The sequence below is a fragment of the Musa acuminata genome, chromosome BXJ3-7, assembly GCF_036884655.1.
Source record: "Musa acuminata AAA Group cultivar baxijiao chromosome BXJ3-7, Cavendish_Baxijiao_AAA, whole genome shotgun sequence".
Taxonomy (NCBI): Eukaryota; Viridiplantae; Streptophyta; class Magnoliopsida; order Zingiberales; family Musaceae; genus Musa; species Musa acuminata.
In genome coordinates, this window is record NC_088355.1 from 28,146,462 (window position 1) to 28,163,925 (window position 17,464).

The 17,464-nt window shown below is 38.3% G+C and overlaps 1 protein-coding gene across 3 annotated transcripts in view; it reads right to left on the minus strand.

Moving 5' to 3' along the window:
• The window catches only part of LOC135643385 (putative D-cysteine desulfhydrase 2, mitochondrial), a 25,850-nt gene continuing 8,386 nt past the window's right edge, over window positions 1–17,464 (minus strand). Inside the window, exons 2-10 of one of the 3 annotated variants that reach the window (XM_065160251.1) lie at window positions 11,532–11,629; window positions 9,883–10,013; window positions 8,248–9,809; window positions 6,744–7,178; window positions 6,624–6,666; window positions 6,195–6,557; window positions 4,026–4,155; window positions 2,906–3,067; window positions 1–439 (exon numbers count right to left, since the gene is read on the minus strand). In XM_065160251.1, the coding sequence (XP_065016323.1) occupies window positions 193–439; window positions 2,906–3,067; window positions 4,026–4,155; window positions 6,195–6,557; window positions 6,624–6,666; window positions 6,744–7,082 (1,284 nt within the window). In that variant the 5' untranslated portion in view covers window positions 7,083–7,178; window positions 8,248–9,809; window positions 9,883–10,013; window positions 11,532–11,629 and the 3' untranslated portion in view covers window positions 1–192. Of the gene's footprint in view, window positions 440–2,905; window positions 3,068–4,025; window positions 4,156–6,194; window positions 6,558–6,623; window positions 6,667–6,743; window positions 7,179–8,247; window positions 10,014–11,531; window positions 11,630–17,464 lie in introns of all 3 variants that reach the window. The other 2 variants (XM_065160250.1, XM_065160252.1) reach the window with 2 other exon arrangements.

Sequence of the window (17,464 nt, forward strand, 5' to 3'; positions counted from 1 at the left end):
TTATGCAATTAGATCAAACCAATATTTTGCTTCAGGTCACTCTATCAACTCTTTTTTTCTTTGTTTTCAAAGGACAAGTGACAAAGGTGAGATGAACATTGCAATAAACTACCAATATCTTCTCCATACTGTATGCCTATGAGATAATGCTTCAATGGCCTGATAAACTGATCACCACAGAAATTTGTTTTGCTACAAGGTATGCACAGTGGGTACCCCAGATCTGAAGTCAGATACATACCTTTGCGCCAATCCAAACAAGCCAAGAGTGCCACCGGTGTGAAGCATCACTACTTTAGCATGACTTTTGGCTTCTGCATCAGCAAGGAGAACAGCATGCTCCCAAGCAGCCAGAGTATAGATAGGATCCAAAAGAACACCAGTTTGTTGAGCAATTCGCCGGCACAAATCAATTTCACCATTTAGTACCTTTCCAAACCTTACATATGCATAATAACGAGTCAGGAAAAAGAATATCTGGATGACCAACAAATATATGCTGCACTTCCTTATTAGTAAGAGAAATTAGTTAATAATATAAACATTATTAGTTGATTATATCCCAAAGGTTTCTATTGAAATCAAAGTTCTTCAAAATAGAATGTATATCCGTCATTTGGTTCTTTTCTAAAAGGATATTGACAAGGATAACTGGTAGCAATTTAACTGCCATCAGCTGTTCTTCATGTCCTTTAATCAATTCTGGCAATATTTCATCTATTACTTACAACTTGATTCCTCTTTTCCCCAATGCCAAATCTCCACCACTGTGAACTTTGGTTAGGTTCAAGCAGATGCTTCTTTTGTATGGGGAGAACCAAAGCACTCTTCTGTAGACGAACAAAATCATTTTTCTTATTGAAGATACAGGAACAATAATTGTTTACCTACTTTCTCTTTTGCTTTATAGCCATTTTTTATATCATAGGTCAATTCTTTCTACTTCAAGAAAAGGCTTATCTACATGTTATCTCTCTTAAAATTAGTTATTTAAAGTTAAATACTGTGCTTCTCTTGTACCTAACAATTTAATATCATAGCCCACAAGTTGCCTCTTCAATCCTGATCTTATCAACAGTGACTAATTATGAGAAATCAGAGTTCTATTAGTTTGGAATTTCCACTATCCACATAGCTAGACAATGTACAAAACAGTCAAGAATCAGCACTAAAAAATGATTAACCATCCAGCAAAAGCAAACAAATAATAATCTAAAAGGAGACATTAGAGTGATTACCAGTGAATTCCCTAGTCCTCTGGATGGCATTACAGGAACTGTCAGCAAACACTCACTCTTCGGTGTTATCTTAAAGGTTATGCTTATTGCCAATGTAAGTCTCCATATCTCAGTAGGTTTGGGTTAACGGTTATACAAAATCAAAGAACACAATGCACTCCATTTTTTTGACAAATTTGCATCCTGAACTTAGGAAAATCAGGAAACAAACATCAAGTTATATGTATTCGGTTAATGGATGTCTATCTAATTCGAAATAGGACAAAAACTTCTAGATCATCTTATTCATGTCGTATCATCCTTTTCATATTTTTATATTTCATGTCATCCACTAATTGTTAGGTTAGTGATTTCAAAAGGTGCTCAGGCGAGGCGAGGCAAGACGAGGCCCAAGTGCCTCGTTTACTATCCAAGCGGCACGCTTCAAAGAGGCGCTGCCTAGGCGCTCACCCGAGCCCATGCGCCGGGTGCTTCGGGTGAGCGCCTGGGTTAAATCAGTCGACCGAACCAGCATGTTAGGTCTGGTTCTGTCGCATTTGCGTTAGTTAGTTCAATTGAACCAACTAAAGCACCGATATCAGCCTCTCTCCGTTGCCCCTAGTGACTTTCCCAACCCTAAGCTGACTCCCGCCACCGACATTTTCTTTCTACTACCACTACCTCTCTCCATTGTCGCTACCACTATCACTACTCTTCGTTGTCACTGCTCTTCGCTCTACCTCTCTCTGATGCCGCTGTCGCTACTCTCCGTTATCGCTGCTCTCTGCAGCCGCTGTCGATGCTCGCCACTGCCACTGTCGTTGCTCACCACTACCATTGCTCTCAGTCAGTAGCCTCGGTCTCTTCTCTTCTCACACTCGACTCAGTACACTGTTAACACTAACAATATACTTATTAACAGTATTTTTTACTTATTAGATTAATAATATATTATTTCAATTCTAATACTGCTAACTTTATTTATTGTTTTGAATTTTGAGACTTTTGTTAATGTGATATTGTGACTTTATACTTAATATTTTCTTAATTTAATATCATGTTTTTATTTAAATAATTATATTTATTAATTATATTATATATTTTTTATATTTTAATGCCTCGCTTCGCTCGGGGAAACGCCTAGCGCCTCAGGCGTTTTGGAACCTTGACGCCTTTTAGCGCCTAGTGCTTTTTAAATTGCTGTGTTAGGTGTGGATAGTTGAAATTTGTTTCCAGTACCATGTCATTAACTTAAAGTCATGTCATGCATGCCAACAAGTTCAAACGTACCTAATAAATCCATGCTTAAAACATAGGAAAAAATTATATCTAAGTGCTTCTCAAAGTAATATGCAATTTTTTCTGGTTCCAATGAACATTTTAGAGGTTCAGTATGAACCACAATAAGCCACTGTTATAAGCACATAACCAGATTTTTCATGATCGAACATCAAAACTGAGCAAATACAATATTCTCATGCCATTATATGATTACTGAGTTAGTTTCTGTACAAATTAATTTCATGTCAAACAAAACATTAATACAATGGAGGTACAAGAAGATTAGTACTATTATAATGCAAGCACTATTAGAATGACGAATTCCTAGCAAAAAACTTTTTCAAGACCATTATAATGCAACGAAGAACGTAGTCAAACAATGGTGAAAATCTAAAGAAGAAAGTCACCTCCTCGGATGAAGACGGTCAACCCAGTGAATGATTCCCTCATTATGCTCAACAGTTTCTAACCCATAAATACTCTTGAAATTTGATATGAGGCATTTCTCACGCTCCTTGTACCAGTCCCGGCTATCAGCAAGCGTGACTGCAGTTATTCTCCATGGAAGCCTGTTAAAAAAAAAATGAAAATATTGCATTGAGCAGAAATGTGATCAGAAAACAACTTTTTATCAGATCTTAATATGCTATGCAATGATGATACAAGCATAAAAACATAGCAACAATACAGCCAAATGCCAAAAGTTACAGAAGGGCCAGAAAGGAAGAGATGATACAGCATGAAAGTAGATAGGCACAAGGCATAATTCTTGACAGTGTCAGCCAACCCAATATGAACTGATGTGAACCTACCAGGTTCACTTGGAACTAACTCAGTTTTGATCAATAGAATGTTGATAAATAAGAATGGGTTCAGACTCAATAACTTGAACCTGCTGATCTGAATTGAGTATTAATAAAAACATTAAATATTTTAAATTGTCCTACATGAGTTAAACACACACCATACTTGTATAATAAAGGGAAATCATGCTGTTGATAAGGTTAAGCAAGTTTATCATGTCCTGTCTAAGAAACATAAATGGATTGTGAAGCAATGCTACCATTACATTTTTTACCTAATCTAAGGTTGCAAATTGACTTAAATGGAATAGATTGTGTTGCAAATTGACGAATTGAATAGGTTTGATGTCGTGACATGATTATCATACAAGTGGCTTTGTGTTGACAATCCACATTCGGTAAACACATCTCACTTGACATGAACATGACATAAACCAATTGTCAACCAGACTATTAATGGAATGAGGTAATGAGATCAGCAATGCAGCAAAATATTCTGCCCTTGCATCATATGTTCTGAGTTCAAAATCCAAACCAAACTTTCAATCCTGATATCTAATGTCTAAAACTACATAAGTTTCCAGTCCAAACTAAATGAACTCTCTCAAGGTTTCCTACTGGTGCAATAGAACAGGCAGTTTTGGAAAAAGCAGGATAACTAAAACTTGAACAGCAGAAAAGTAATGTCTGGAAAAAGAAAACCTCACTAAGATTTTGAGCGCACCCAAAATATATGATCCCCAGAGCTAAACCAATAGCTGTTGTTCCAGTACCCGAATCTAGGACTAGAACAATTTGCTGATCTCTTCCAAATACGTGAGCTTGAGAAAGGTATTTCACTAGCCGGATGATACCTATAAGATAAAATCAGAACAGACAGTCTGGTGCAGATATCTGGTCATCTGTTGATGTATAAAGCATCAAATTCTTGCAAAATAAATGTGAGAGAATAGGAGTGATGACAAAATAAGAGCTGTAAGTTTGATTCTTTAATGTATAAAAAAATATGTTGACTTATGATTGTAGATATCACTTAGTAGATAAGAATATACAGCTACAAAATGTCAGCTGTAGATGGGAGCAAATAGAAGAAAGAGATAAACCACTAAAAGATACAATAGTGTTAACAGGGTTACTATATGCATCATTTAAAGGGGGCAAAGAAGAACAACAGAACAGGTTAACTGCATCTATGCTACTTCGGTTCCATAAGAATTGATGCTATTATTATTCACATGCAAGATTCAAACCTACTACGAACATAACAATAATAACATTTTATCTTGGTTTCATCCATTTATTATTCACATTTCTTCTTCTCCAGCCTCTCATAAATTATGATCTCATCCACAAATCACTTTGCAAACACTTCATGCACAATTTTTTTAAAATTGAAGGAAAAAAAAATCTTCTACCTACTTATATATTACAGCTAATATGCAAATATGTACATGATGATTATAAGGATTTGAAGATGCAGCTAACACATGGGAAATTTAACAACATCAGTATGTTTCAACAGAAGCTGATTGGAAAATTAGTTTTTTTTTAAGAATTGGCACAAATGGTTACTTGTTTCTTCAAAATTTTGAAATACTTTTTCAATGTTAGACATGAATATAGAACCAAGCATTTAAGTGCTACTGGCATACCCAGTTTGTTGGTTGGTGACACATTATCTAGTGCTGGTACAGCATGGAAAAATATTGTGCCAACATGGGTAAACTTGGCAGCAAAGTTAGCAAAGAGACTACAAAACCTGGTGATGAGGGAATTTATTGAGAGAAAGATTGTAAGATATAAATTGGTCTTGTCTGAAAAACAGTTTATTACTAGTTGAGTAATATCTATCTTTCCAAAGAGTATAAATTTCAGTATTGAATGGTACATTATTTCTCTTAATGTGCTACTGTGGTTACCACTTGTTGTTTTCTATAAATTTCAACTTTCATTCAAGTGTTGATATTTTTCTTTTATATTATCTTTTCAATGTTGAATTCCCAAAAACAACTCAAACATGCAACCTAAATTACTTGGCCTGTAAAAACAGAAAAAGCGAAAGTTTTCTAAACCTTGCATGCTCGTAATAATGGTTAGAACACAACAAAAAAATCATGCATAAGATACTAAAATTGCAAAAGTGTAGGAAGAGAGGAACTACACCAACTGAATCAATGAGCAGACATTGTCCAACTAAAACAAGTTGAAAAAAGCTTTTATCAATGGAGTATACCATGTGAATTATAAATGCCTAGATTGTAAAGGAAAATATCCAATCATATGATGGCTGCCCCTGTGTATGAGAGGTTGAGTTCTAGAGGAAAGTTGGATCCTTGAGATAGATGCAACATATAGAGATTGACAATATATGAGTTTTTTATTCAAAACAGAAAATTGACAACAGGAAACTAAGATTACAAGCTGGATAAACAACATAGCATTACTAGCAAAGCTGTATAAATTGTGAAACCTTTCTGATAAAGTGTTTGCAATACAGACTCTTTGGGTAACAACCACGTAGCATATAGATTAACTCAAGAACGCTGTCCTTCATAGTTCATCAGTGATTAGACAAAGGAAGATGGATTCTGATAAAAAAAATGCGCTTCCCTATTATTGATAAAAATATGTATCTAAAAGAAAGTTTGTAAGCTAAGAAATATATGACTATATGTATGAACCACATAAATCTACCCAATTCTATTAACCAATGCAATATGACATATTGTTCATATGAAATAGAACAAACACTATGTAAGGAATTACATGAAATGATCATACTACCTAAGGACCAAATAAAAGCACTTTTGAATTCACAAGCATAAGAATGGATTCGTTCGATGACATTAATCAAAGAGAATTTGCTTTCAAGATAATGATCAAATCAGCCTACCCAATAATCCTACGACACTGCAAGCACCTTCATTGACAATCACAACTCTTCTCAAACTCGTTTCACTTGAACACTCCGAAAGAGGATCTCCACGGCCATCCATAGGCACACTATCACTCTCCTCCAAATTCAAACCATTAGAATTCTTCAGAATATCATCCACCCAGAGGACATTCCCCTCACCACCTGCAACCGACTCGGCGTGCTTCAGAAGCATCTCTTCCCTCCTCGCGTATGTGGAGCGCTCGACGTAGCTCACGCTCCCATACATCAACGACACCAGATTGTAGCCGGTGGGCACCTCCGGCTGCTCTCCTCTCAGCAACAGGTGCGCCCTTAGCCCCCTCTCCGCACAACAAACAGCTGCACCAAAGCCCATCGACAATCAAGTTCAAATCTTGAAAGGGGAGGGAGAGAGGGTGATCCTACCAACAGCAGCGGCATGAGCACTTTGGCAGCCTCCACAAGTGACCTACCAAAGAAATCATGAAAACAATAATGCTCATGATTTCGATGCAAATGATGAGACAAGCGCCAAAAGGGAATCACCAGGTCGGTAGCAGAGTGGCGTCGGAGGAGCGGGACGAGGGCATCGAGCTTTCTCGCCTTGTTGCCGTTGACCAGGGGATGCAAGAGGTCGTCCCGGATCAAGTAGAAGAACGGGGCATCGAAGTCCCTGACCTCGACGGTCGAAGCAGGGCCACCAAAGACGGGGGCGAGGTCGCTGGAGTATGCGGACGAGGAGAGGGAGATGCTGTGGATTGGGGCGGCCGGGGAGGGCAGCATCCACTGGCGGTGGAGGAGAGAGGAGCAGCGGCGGACGAGATTAAGCCTCGAGACAAGGGGCCGCGGCCGTGGAGGTGGGACTGTGAACCGGCACAGCAACATCCGCTTCGCCGCGACTGCGCGCTTCGAAGTGGCAGCAGCGTTTGTTTGACGACTCTGGTCCTCCTTTTGTCTTTGCTGTCATTTCTATTATCCTCCCTGGTAAATTTAAAATTAAAGAATAAATCTCATATTCAAATCAAAACATCATTTGCTATATTAATTTTTTTTTTCAAAAATTAATATTATATATATATATATATATATATATATATATATATATATATATATATATATATATATATCATCAGCAGATAAGAGATAAGTTTAAACAAAAAAAAAAACAATTATTCAAGTCACATTAAAATATAAACCTTATTATTATTGAAAATAACATTAAATCGATTTTATTCAAAATATCCACGTATAGATTTACATATTAATCTTTAGGTAATTTTTCTAAAAAATATTTATATTTTAATTATTTTTCAATCAATACCCTTATTTTATTTTCCCTAATTTTAAAAATACTCAAACCATCCCTCAAAAATTTTTTCACTTATTACAGTTTTTTAGTCTGTGGCCACAGTATTTTAGCCATCACAACAAAAACACTTAAAATCTATTTGAAAATACTATAAATAATATAAATAGACTTTTAACCTCAATCAAACTGGCTAGAAGCCTAAAAATATGATATTATAATTATCTATGATGAATGACAATAAAAAAGGCTTAATATGATGATATTTTATAGTATTTTTTAATAATATTTTTAATACACAAATAAAACACTGTAAATGTTATTAAAAAATACTATAAAACGAGCCAAATGAAAACCTCATAACAGTTGGAAACTGATTAAAAGAATAAACAAAAAAGATTGATGAGCAAATTTTAAGAGATATTCTAGATTTTTTTTAAAATTAAAGATATTATTTGAAAAAAAAATAAAAGAAGCGAATGTTTTGAAAAACATCTAAAATCTTATTTTATATATATATATATATATATATATATATATACATATATATATATATATATACATATATATATATATATATACATATATATATATATATATATATATATACATATATATATACATATATAATTTTTGTAGCTCCTAATTTCCACATTGATCTCTCAATTCACTTTTACTTGCATGCAAGTTTGCAAAATCTTAGACATTAACCATAACAGTAGACATATTCCAAGAATTTCTTACCAAATAGGGTTAATATGTTGGACATTAACTTGTTAAAACAATGAACAACCATATGATGCATCAATTTGCTTTGTCTGACGGCTCGAGAAAGATGGCAACACCTTTCTCATGCCGTTTGCCGCCATACGGGAAATGTCCCTGTCGATACCCAGCTGTGAACAACCAACTACATCTATCGCTGAATGACTTGTAATAATACTCATCTTACTTACCTTGAAGTTTCTAATGTGGTGCTAAGGTTCAAAGATATCAGAAGCTTCCGCCAAAACCATTAGGAGAATCCAAATGTGAATTCTCATCATTGGATGTAGCTCCAGCAAATGTAGGTTGAGCTTGAACTTATACTTCTAAATTCAACTCAGTGAAAAAACAATTATGCATGTATTTGCCAGCATCAATTAACTACCAAAACTGGTGCAAAAAAGTACCTAATTCAGCTCACTGGAGTTGTCAGCTGCTATACTGAACACTAAAAAGATTAATAAATAAATAAAAACACACGTACATCGTATCCAAATCTATATTAAAAAAGGTGTAAGCACAGGACTGAAATCTAGATACAAAAAGGCTTACATGGTGGTGAGCGTCAATATTTGATTGATTTAGAGTGCCAGAATAGTCTCTTCTTTTTTCTTTTTTGTTTAGCTCTACGTATAAGTTCATGCTGAATTTAGTAAAGTGATTAATGTAAAAAACACATTCATAAAAAGGTTACTATAGCACCTGATCTTTGTAAGTAATTTTGTATCTTAGGCTGTGGCTTGTATTACAGAACCACATAACACTCGATCTGCATTCATCCAACTGACCTGATACAATCATACAATGACTGCTATTTCTCCTGGCTTTTATGAATATATATGGAATTCTTTACAATATCCAGATGTTGAATTTAAGCATTCAAAGATAATCTCCAATGTACCATGAAAAATGGCCATCTACTGTCTAGCATATATTTCTGTCCAAATCTTTTAATCGAAAAATAAATGATGGCAATCTAAAGCAATATGTTGTAAGAAAAAAAAACAAAAATAAGAGGTTGAGAACATATTAACAAAATCCTCTATTACAAACATGACTTTGTTAAGCACAGATGGGATGGAGATTATTTCATGACAACGCATAATCTAACCCCTTACAAGAGAATCTCGAGCGTAAACCCGTACCTTTCTGAAGCTGAACTTATAAAAAGGCATTTGGCTCAGGCACAATACTGCAGTTTCTCCCAAATTTGGAGCTAAACGAGTCAGATTGTTTCTCTTCTTTGTTCAAACAAATCGACAATTTTCATGCATGGATTTTCTGGATGGTGGTATAGATGCAAGAAGGAATCAAGGCAAGGTGATTCACTTAATACCAACTTCTCTCTTCCTCTTCACCGACCTTTGTCACCTTTTGCTGCAGGGCCGGAGGGAGATCTTATTTTCAGGGCTTGCAATAGAATGTGTAATCGGGGCAGTTCATATGATCAAGTTGGTTGATGACGCAATCGTATTCTGCCAGGATGGCCAATAGCAACTTAAGAACCTCAGACTGCTTCACATACTCCAATGATTTTTTACCTGAAAAAAATCATGCTAGTCCAGAATGATTTATCTCAGCTACTCACAGAGTCGAGGGTTGACTTTGGCAAACCTATTTGGATCACTCCAGATAATGGAACTGTCTTGGTCTGCCCTTTAGAGACCATAAACACCATACGGATCATGATCAGTTGCCACTTCTACTAATTACTGGAAGCAGGTTGGCACCTCAGCAAGCAAAAACTGTATCCACCACAAGGCACTTGGTGTTCATAAACTGCATCCTTATATATCTTACAAACTACACATGGGAATTCATTAAACATCAAAGTAAATGACAAAGTTTGAAAATGCTTCCTGTGGACAGAAACTGGAAATACAAAGGTTTCCTCGTCATACAGTAATAGATCTAAACCAGAAGAGGGCTTGGCATCTTATCACTTAAACATCAAAATATCATCCTAATGGGCAACTGCTGGTGACATCTTAATCCCAGAAGCGAGCATGCTACTTAAAAGTCTATTAACTACCTTTGTATTCACAGGTGTAATTGGAATAAAGACTGTGATCACCTTGTTTGGCTGTACTTACAGAAAAACATGCTGCAAGCAAGAGCCACAACACACTCATTCACTTATGTTTTGGGGTGAGTAGAAATAGTAAAATTTGGAAAGGTTCTTGGTGTGGCTCCCCCTTAAGTACTGATTCTTAGATTTGTTCAAAGCTGCTTTCCAAGCTACCATGATCAGTAAAATACAGACTTATCCAATTTATAATATGCCGAATAAAATTTAATCTTCCACTATATTATGAATGTATCCAGAATATTTGCATTGATTATCAAACTACCAACAGATTCAATTCAGACTTAACAGCACAATTATAAGGCCTCACATGTCAATTAGAGTCGAACCTTTCTTTAATTAATGATATGAACATCTCTTGAATATTTCCATCGATTATTGACTCCACAGATTCAATTGTCTGATATTTTAGGTGCAAGTATACAACCTAAATGTAATAATGGATCATTCTCTATCATGATCCTTATCTTAATATGGTAGTGTAAAACCAATATAGTCTACACCTTGTAAATGGCTACTTACCAAGCAAAAATATGGATTTTTGACTGGGTTTCTCCATTATAACTAGCTTCAGACCAAGTGTTTTCTTCAAGACATGCTAGATCTAAATCAATATCCATTGTTACTCAGCAGGTGGGAAGCTTTGTTGTGCTCCACCAGTTACGAATGTCCCCTCAAACGTTCCAAAACATGCAGCTTACATGTATACTCATGAATCACACTGATTTACAACTAAAAGCATGGTGGGTTTAAATAAGCCTGGTTAGAGAAAAGTGATGAACATTCCTTGGATAATATTTGGGGTTTACAGTTAAATGAGAGGGTTTATTGATTTTTTTGCCATTAAAATTATCACTGTCCACATTAATTGCATGTCAGGAATGTCGGACTATTTTATGTTGTATGCTCCCCCTTTTGCCTTATCCCTTGTTTTCTCTTTTTTCCTTGTTCACTTCCATAATATCATTCCATTAGAAGTAACATGGAGGCTCATGATCCTTCCTTTTTTGATGACAGGTCAGGCATCTCTTTCCTTCGGAGAAAGTATGAATTTATTTACAATGGAAACATGATAAAAAATTTTGCCACAAGCCAAAATCAGCTTGATTGTTCAACAAAATTTCTCTACTTGCATAAAAATTTTCACTCTTTAAATAAATGAACTTGGACTAGTTACCTATATGATACAGGATTAGCCTTTGGTTTTGTTGCACTGGTCTTCTAGTGCTTCACTTTACACGTCCTCTCACTTCTATTCTCCCCATTTTCACACATCTATTAGAAAAGAGTTTTATTGAGATATACACATTTAGAAGAAAAATTAATATAAACAAGAAAGAATATTGAATGCATAAGATTAACTCAAACAAAAGGTACAAAAACATGCCAAAAACATATGCAGATTAAAGCCAAACAAGTAAATGATATTGTACAAAATCCCATGATTAAGGGATTCTATAATCCCAAAATTAAGGGAATCTATCCCCTATTTTGGGCCACTCAATCAAGACCAAAGCATCCCATATTATAGGAAATAGAGTAGAATGAAATATTGTATAGAATCAATTATTTGTAATCAGCCTATGTATGTCTTCCTTTGTATACAGAAAAAAAAAAAAACGAATAAGAAAAATTATATTCTCTTGTGTTCATGGCATCAGAGCCCAATTCCTAGAGAAATCGTTCTTCTTTCTTTCAGCCTTAATTGATAAAAAAGTTTCCTCTATTTAGCTACTCTTCGGATCAGCACCAACTATTTCTTATTTCTTGTTTGCTTGTGAGGAACCTACACTACTATGTTTGGAGGAGAGAAGATGAAACCATTGCTTCCATCTCCAACAAACAACTTAGGTGAAAATCCATCCTTGCTGATTACAATGCATAAACTCAACGGACAAAACTTTCTTCATTGGTCTTAGTCCGCAAAGTTGTATATTCAAAGAAGAGGAAAGATCAACTATTTGATCGAATCAATCACAACACCTGCAGAAGATGATCTCAAGTTCGAGTGTGGGATTATGAAAATTCCATGATCATATCATGGTTAATAAACTTTATGGAACTAGAAATTGATCAAATATACATGTTTTTACCAATAGCAAAGGAGTTATGAGATGCTGTGGTTGAGACCAAGGTTTGCCGTACCGGACTGTACCGCCCGGTACGGGCGGTACGTACCGGTCCGATAGGCCAGCGGTACGCGGACCACTCCGTACCGTACCGACACTGTAGCAATGTACAGTAATACTGTAGCAGTGTACAGTACTCGATACACGTGAGTGTACCGCTCGGTACACCTGGGTGTACCGAGCGGTATACCGTACCGTACCGGTACCGAGCCCGGGTCGAAACGCCGGTACGGTACGGTACGGCGAACCTTGGTTGAGACGTATTCAAATATGAGGAATTCAGCCCAAGTATTTGAGATTATGACAAGAGCTTAATATTTTTTATGATTTTGAGTGGTCATGTGCTGTTGATAGTGCTCAATACATAAAAATGCTTAAAGCCTTTTAATTTTTGATAGGTTTAAACAAAAAACTAGATAAAGTCCATGGAAGGATATTGTAGAAGGATCCATTGTCATCTATCCAAGCTATATTTTCCAAAGCTAGAAGGGAGGAAAGTAGAAGACATGTCATGATGGGATCTTCTACTCCATCTGTGGTTGCAGAAAATTCTGCACTTATTATGATAGCTGAAATTAATTCTTTTGCTGATGCTGATGTTGAGCAGCGTAATCAAAGGAAGTTAATAAAGGCAAAGTTTACTGTGATTTTTGAAAAAAAACTAAGACATACAAGAGAAACTTACTGGAAGATTCATGGAAAACCAGCAAACTGGAAGAACAATCGAGTTCCAGATAAGGCTAATAGCCAAGGATTTTAAGTAAACTATCAATCTGCCACCATCTCTAAAGGAGACAAAATGCCTCTATTCAGTAAGGAACAAATTGAGCAACTGTTTAAGTTTCTGAACAATCCCAAAATCTTAATCCTTCTCCTTCATCATCTTGCTCTTTGGCCAAAAAAGATAATTGTTTCACAATTTTGTATGCTTCTTTTGGTCTTAAGGCTCCTTGGATCATAGATTCAGGTGCAACAAATCATATGATTAACCTTTCACACTTGTTTTCCTCCTACACACCTTATCCTAGAAACTCTAAAATAAAAGTTGTTGATGGATCACTTTCTTCTATAACATGAAAATGCACGATTGCAATTTCAGATTCCTTTACACTAAATTCTGCGTTTTATGTTCCGAACTTGTCTTGTAACTTGTTGTCTATTAGCAAACTCACAAAGGATTTGCGATGTGTTGCTAAATTCTCTTCTTTTCATTGTGAATTTCAAGACCTGTGTTCGAGGAGGACGATTAGCAGTGTTAAAGAGAGTGAAGAACTTTATTCTCTTAAAGAGGACACTACTTGGAATGGACAAGCTCAGTTAATAATAAATAATAACACTCCCTCTACTAGTAGTGAAATAATGTTGTGGCACTATAGACCAAGGTATACAGTTTCGAATAATATCACCCGTAGCGGGCGGTACGTACTGGTCCGTCAGTTGACCGGTACACGAACCGTTCTGTCATGGACTTAGCTAGTTTTGCCTAAGTCGTGCGGCACCCTTGCGTGTCCGTCCGTAAAGGTCAGCCTCCCCGAAGCCTCCCATGTCCCTTATGACCCACAAAAAAGAGAACGGGTTAGAGAAAACGCCTCATTCGGGATCCACAAGCAAACATTTCCGAAAACATTTCATAGACATTGCAAATTACAAACAGACTTTACAAGCTCTGAACAGTTGCACAACAAAGGGTAAAATGATCCACTACAGACCAAAAATCTCTCACAAGTATCCACATAACACAACCTTTATTTACAAATCTAAAACGGCCACCAAACCCAACTAAAATGGGATTATTAAGCCTTTGGCTGTCCCTCTACATGATAGGCAAAGTATGAACATACCAAAAGACACGGACATACATAAGCATTGCATCAAACATCTTGTTTAGAAGTTTGTCCGTGACATTCTCCCCCACTTATTCCTTCGACGTCCTCGTCGAAGCCTTTGTCGACACTGAAACTCCTCGCCTTTGTTGAGTCTTCAATCTTCTGCTCCAGCTGCAATGCGCCTCCTGGCTCCCAACTTCTCTCCGCTGCTGTTTTTGAGTAGTCGAACCTTTGATCAGCCATGTTACTTCAACTCACCAATGACTCTGACTCTGGTGTGGGGTTGCCTGAGTTGTATTGATCCATGTTGATTCCTACGGATCCTCTAGATGAAGGAAAATACCGTCCTTACTATGCGTCAGTCTCTCAAATGCCTCATGCTGCTTGAACTGGGTGGATGCTTGTTGGAGCTTTAACGAGCATCGCCTCGCAAACTTTCAAAGTTTTTTATCATTCCTCCACAAAATTTGCTCATCGACTATTATTTTACTTAGTTGTCACTTCCAAGTAGATTCGCATCACTTCCGCTTTCGATTGACATTCTGTTGGAAAATGAGGCGGATACTCTACTCTCAGTAGCACTGATCACCAATGGTGAGAATTTGACAACTATTGTCTTCTATTATCTTCGAAGAGTCTTTGAACCAATGCAGAGCTCCTCTGCTGGATAGATAAGAAAATTGGGGTACTCGGTTTTGCTCATTCTCTTAAGGGTTAAGAAGGCAAAGGTTACTTGACTTCGCCCGCCTCCTCGAGGTTGTACTCTATGAATCGAACTGGTTACTGGCCTTCATCGGCTCTTTGCTCACACTTCTGAAGCACTTGAAATGTTTGCACTCCTTGCATTGAGTTAGTTACTATGATTCACCTTCTCAATGCCATCGAACTTCTGGAATGTAGGAAGTTTTCACCCCAACTTGGAGTAATTCTCTAATAGATCTGGTCGCCTCTGGGATTGTATCGTCTTCTCCATCAATCCTGCCGCCTACTCCACTGAGTAGCAAAAGTACAGCACCGCGTACTGCCTGCTTCGTTCCTTGGTCGTGCACTCTTGCATGACCCAAAGCCCTTCACTTTCGGTTATCTTGATGAAAAGCTCATTGACACCGATCTTATGAAGTTCCTTGGCCTCTGCCCTTCAGCCTTATCTCGGTACTTGGAGTTTGCCTCTGCATACTCCACCTCCTCGGCCCCTTTCACGACCAAGCGCTCTCCCTCCATGAGAGCAAGGGATCAATGACTTTCACGGAAGTCCCGCCTCTACGGTACCATAGCGCTGTCATGCCCATGGCCCTACTATCCGTCGCCTCGCATCTGCATCCCTTTTCTTCACAATCAGTAGATATGTCTCTGTGGCACTCCTCCGAGTCCACCTCCATTCTAACTGATGCTTGATTTTAGGTAGCTAAGTCCCTCTGGACTCGTCGTCGCTTCCTCGCCCCTTTCGACCCCCTGCTTCAACACCTATGTGTTCTTCAAGCAGCTCCCTTTAGTCGATGGAAAGACAGACTGCAACTCCCATGCATGGCCTCTGCCATCACGTTGTAGGATTTGCACCGATTCTGTTATCCTTAGCTTCCTTGGTAGCAACGTTCGCTTACTCGACCTTGTCCTCTGACTTATCGGGCTCCCTTAAGCGAATATGAGCTCTGGAGCAGTCCAACTCTCCAGCTGCTTCGATCATACCTCTGTATGATCAAGTCCCTCCCATGGGACTCACTGGTACTTGCATTCGAACTTTTCCCTTGGTGGAACACAGCCCCCATATGCTAATGACCAAGGCTTTCATCCGATGCAAAATTCGATGCACGCACGGAAAACCCGCCTCTGCTGTACCATGGCCTTCACTCCTTGAATCCATAGCCCTTCCTGTCGTCGTGTTGTTCACCAAAGTGGAGCTTCCAATAGCTCCCGATCATACCTCCATATGATCTAGCCCCTCACAGGACTCATTCATGTGTATCGCATTGCCACGAATTGTTCCACCATGATCCGCTGCACCATGTCGCCTCCTGGTGACATCTCCATTGCATTATGATCCTTGTGGGATGTACTCGAATTGTGATCCCTCCATGTGTGGCCTCTGCCAATACATCGCAGGGTTTCTTCCACCTTCGATTTTATTCGCTCCTTTGGCAATCGACCTTCATCCACCCACTCTTGGGTTACACCTAGATGAAGCATCACTCTAGGACAGTCCGTCGCCTAGTAGCTCCCAAAGTTCCCCGACTTCACTACAATTAGTGCACCATTGTTTGGATCTTGGGCCTCTGCCCCTACCAGCACAATCGTCGCTATGCACCGCTTCCTTCATAGCAACTTGAATGGCAACACTATGGCATATTCTTCAAAAGTACTTGCCTCCGCGTTCTCTTGTCCCGTGTTAAGGCCTTCTGAACCTAACTTCGCCTCTACAAGTTGAGTCGCCTTAGTTCCTCCATCAAATGCTTCTCCGAGATAAGGTGCATGTGCCCAGAAGCTCCCTTCGTCCTTGGCATCATGCAAGATGAGTCCACTTTGTCAGAATGAAGGACCCATGGAACAACATGATCCTGCTCTTGCCTCTGCAAGAGTTCATGTCCTTGACCTCTGTCCAAGGAAAGCACTGTGCCTCCGCTCCATGGTCTATCTTCTATGCTGGCTCCCTTCATGCGACTTGGGTACTTTACTAAGTTACACCCAAGTTGCTCCGCTCCTCATTTTTTCATTGAGTTGATGGTGGCCCTCGCGCCCACCATTCCACGGGTCAGCCCTCCCTTGAGTCCGATCTTTATATCGACTCCAAGTGTGCCTTCATTTGTGTTGCTTTGGGTCGTTCCCCCACTTGATCTCGCAATGCATCCACCAATGCATTCTCTCAAGCGAGATCATGCGACGACTCCTCGCCGCTTACTCGGTCCATTGAGCTTCGTGGAGTTTTTGTTTGTTGAGGTACTCCTCCTTAACATGTGAGGTCCATCCCACATGATTCTCCCTCTGGAGAGCCGGGACTTATCCCTCCTGGATAACTGTCCCATTGGAGCAACATCTCTCTTCGTTTCGGAGACCACCATCCCCTTGGACTACTCCAATTTGCTGAACAAACTGTGCATTGTTCTGCCTCCTGCAAACGCACTTGCTAGATTACAACTCCACGTCAATACAGCCCCCGCTGC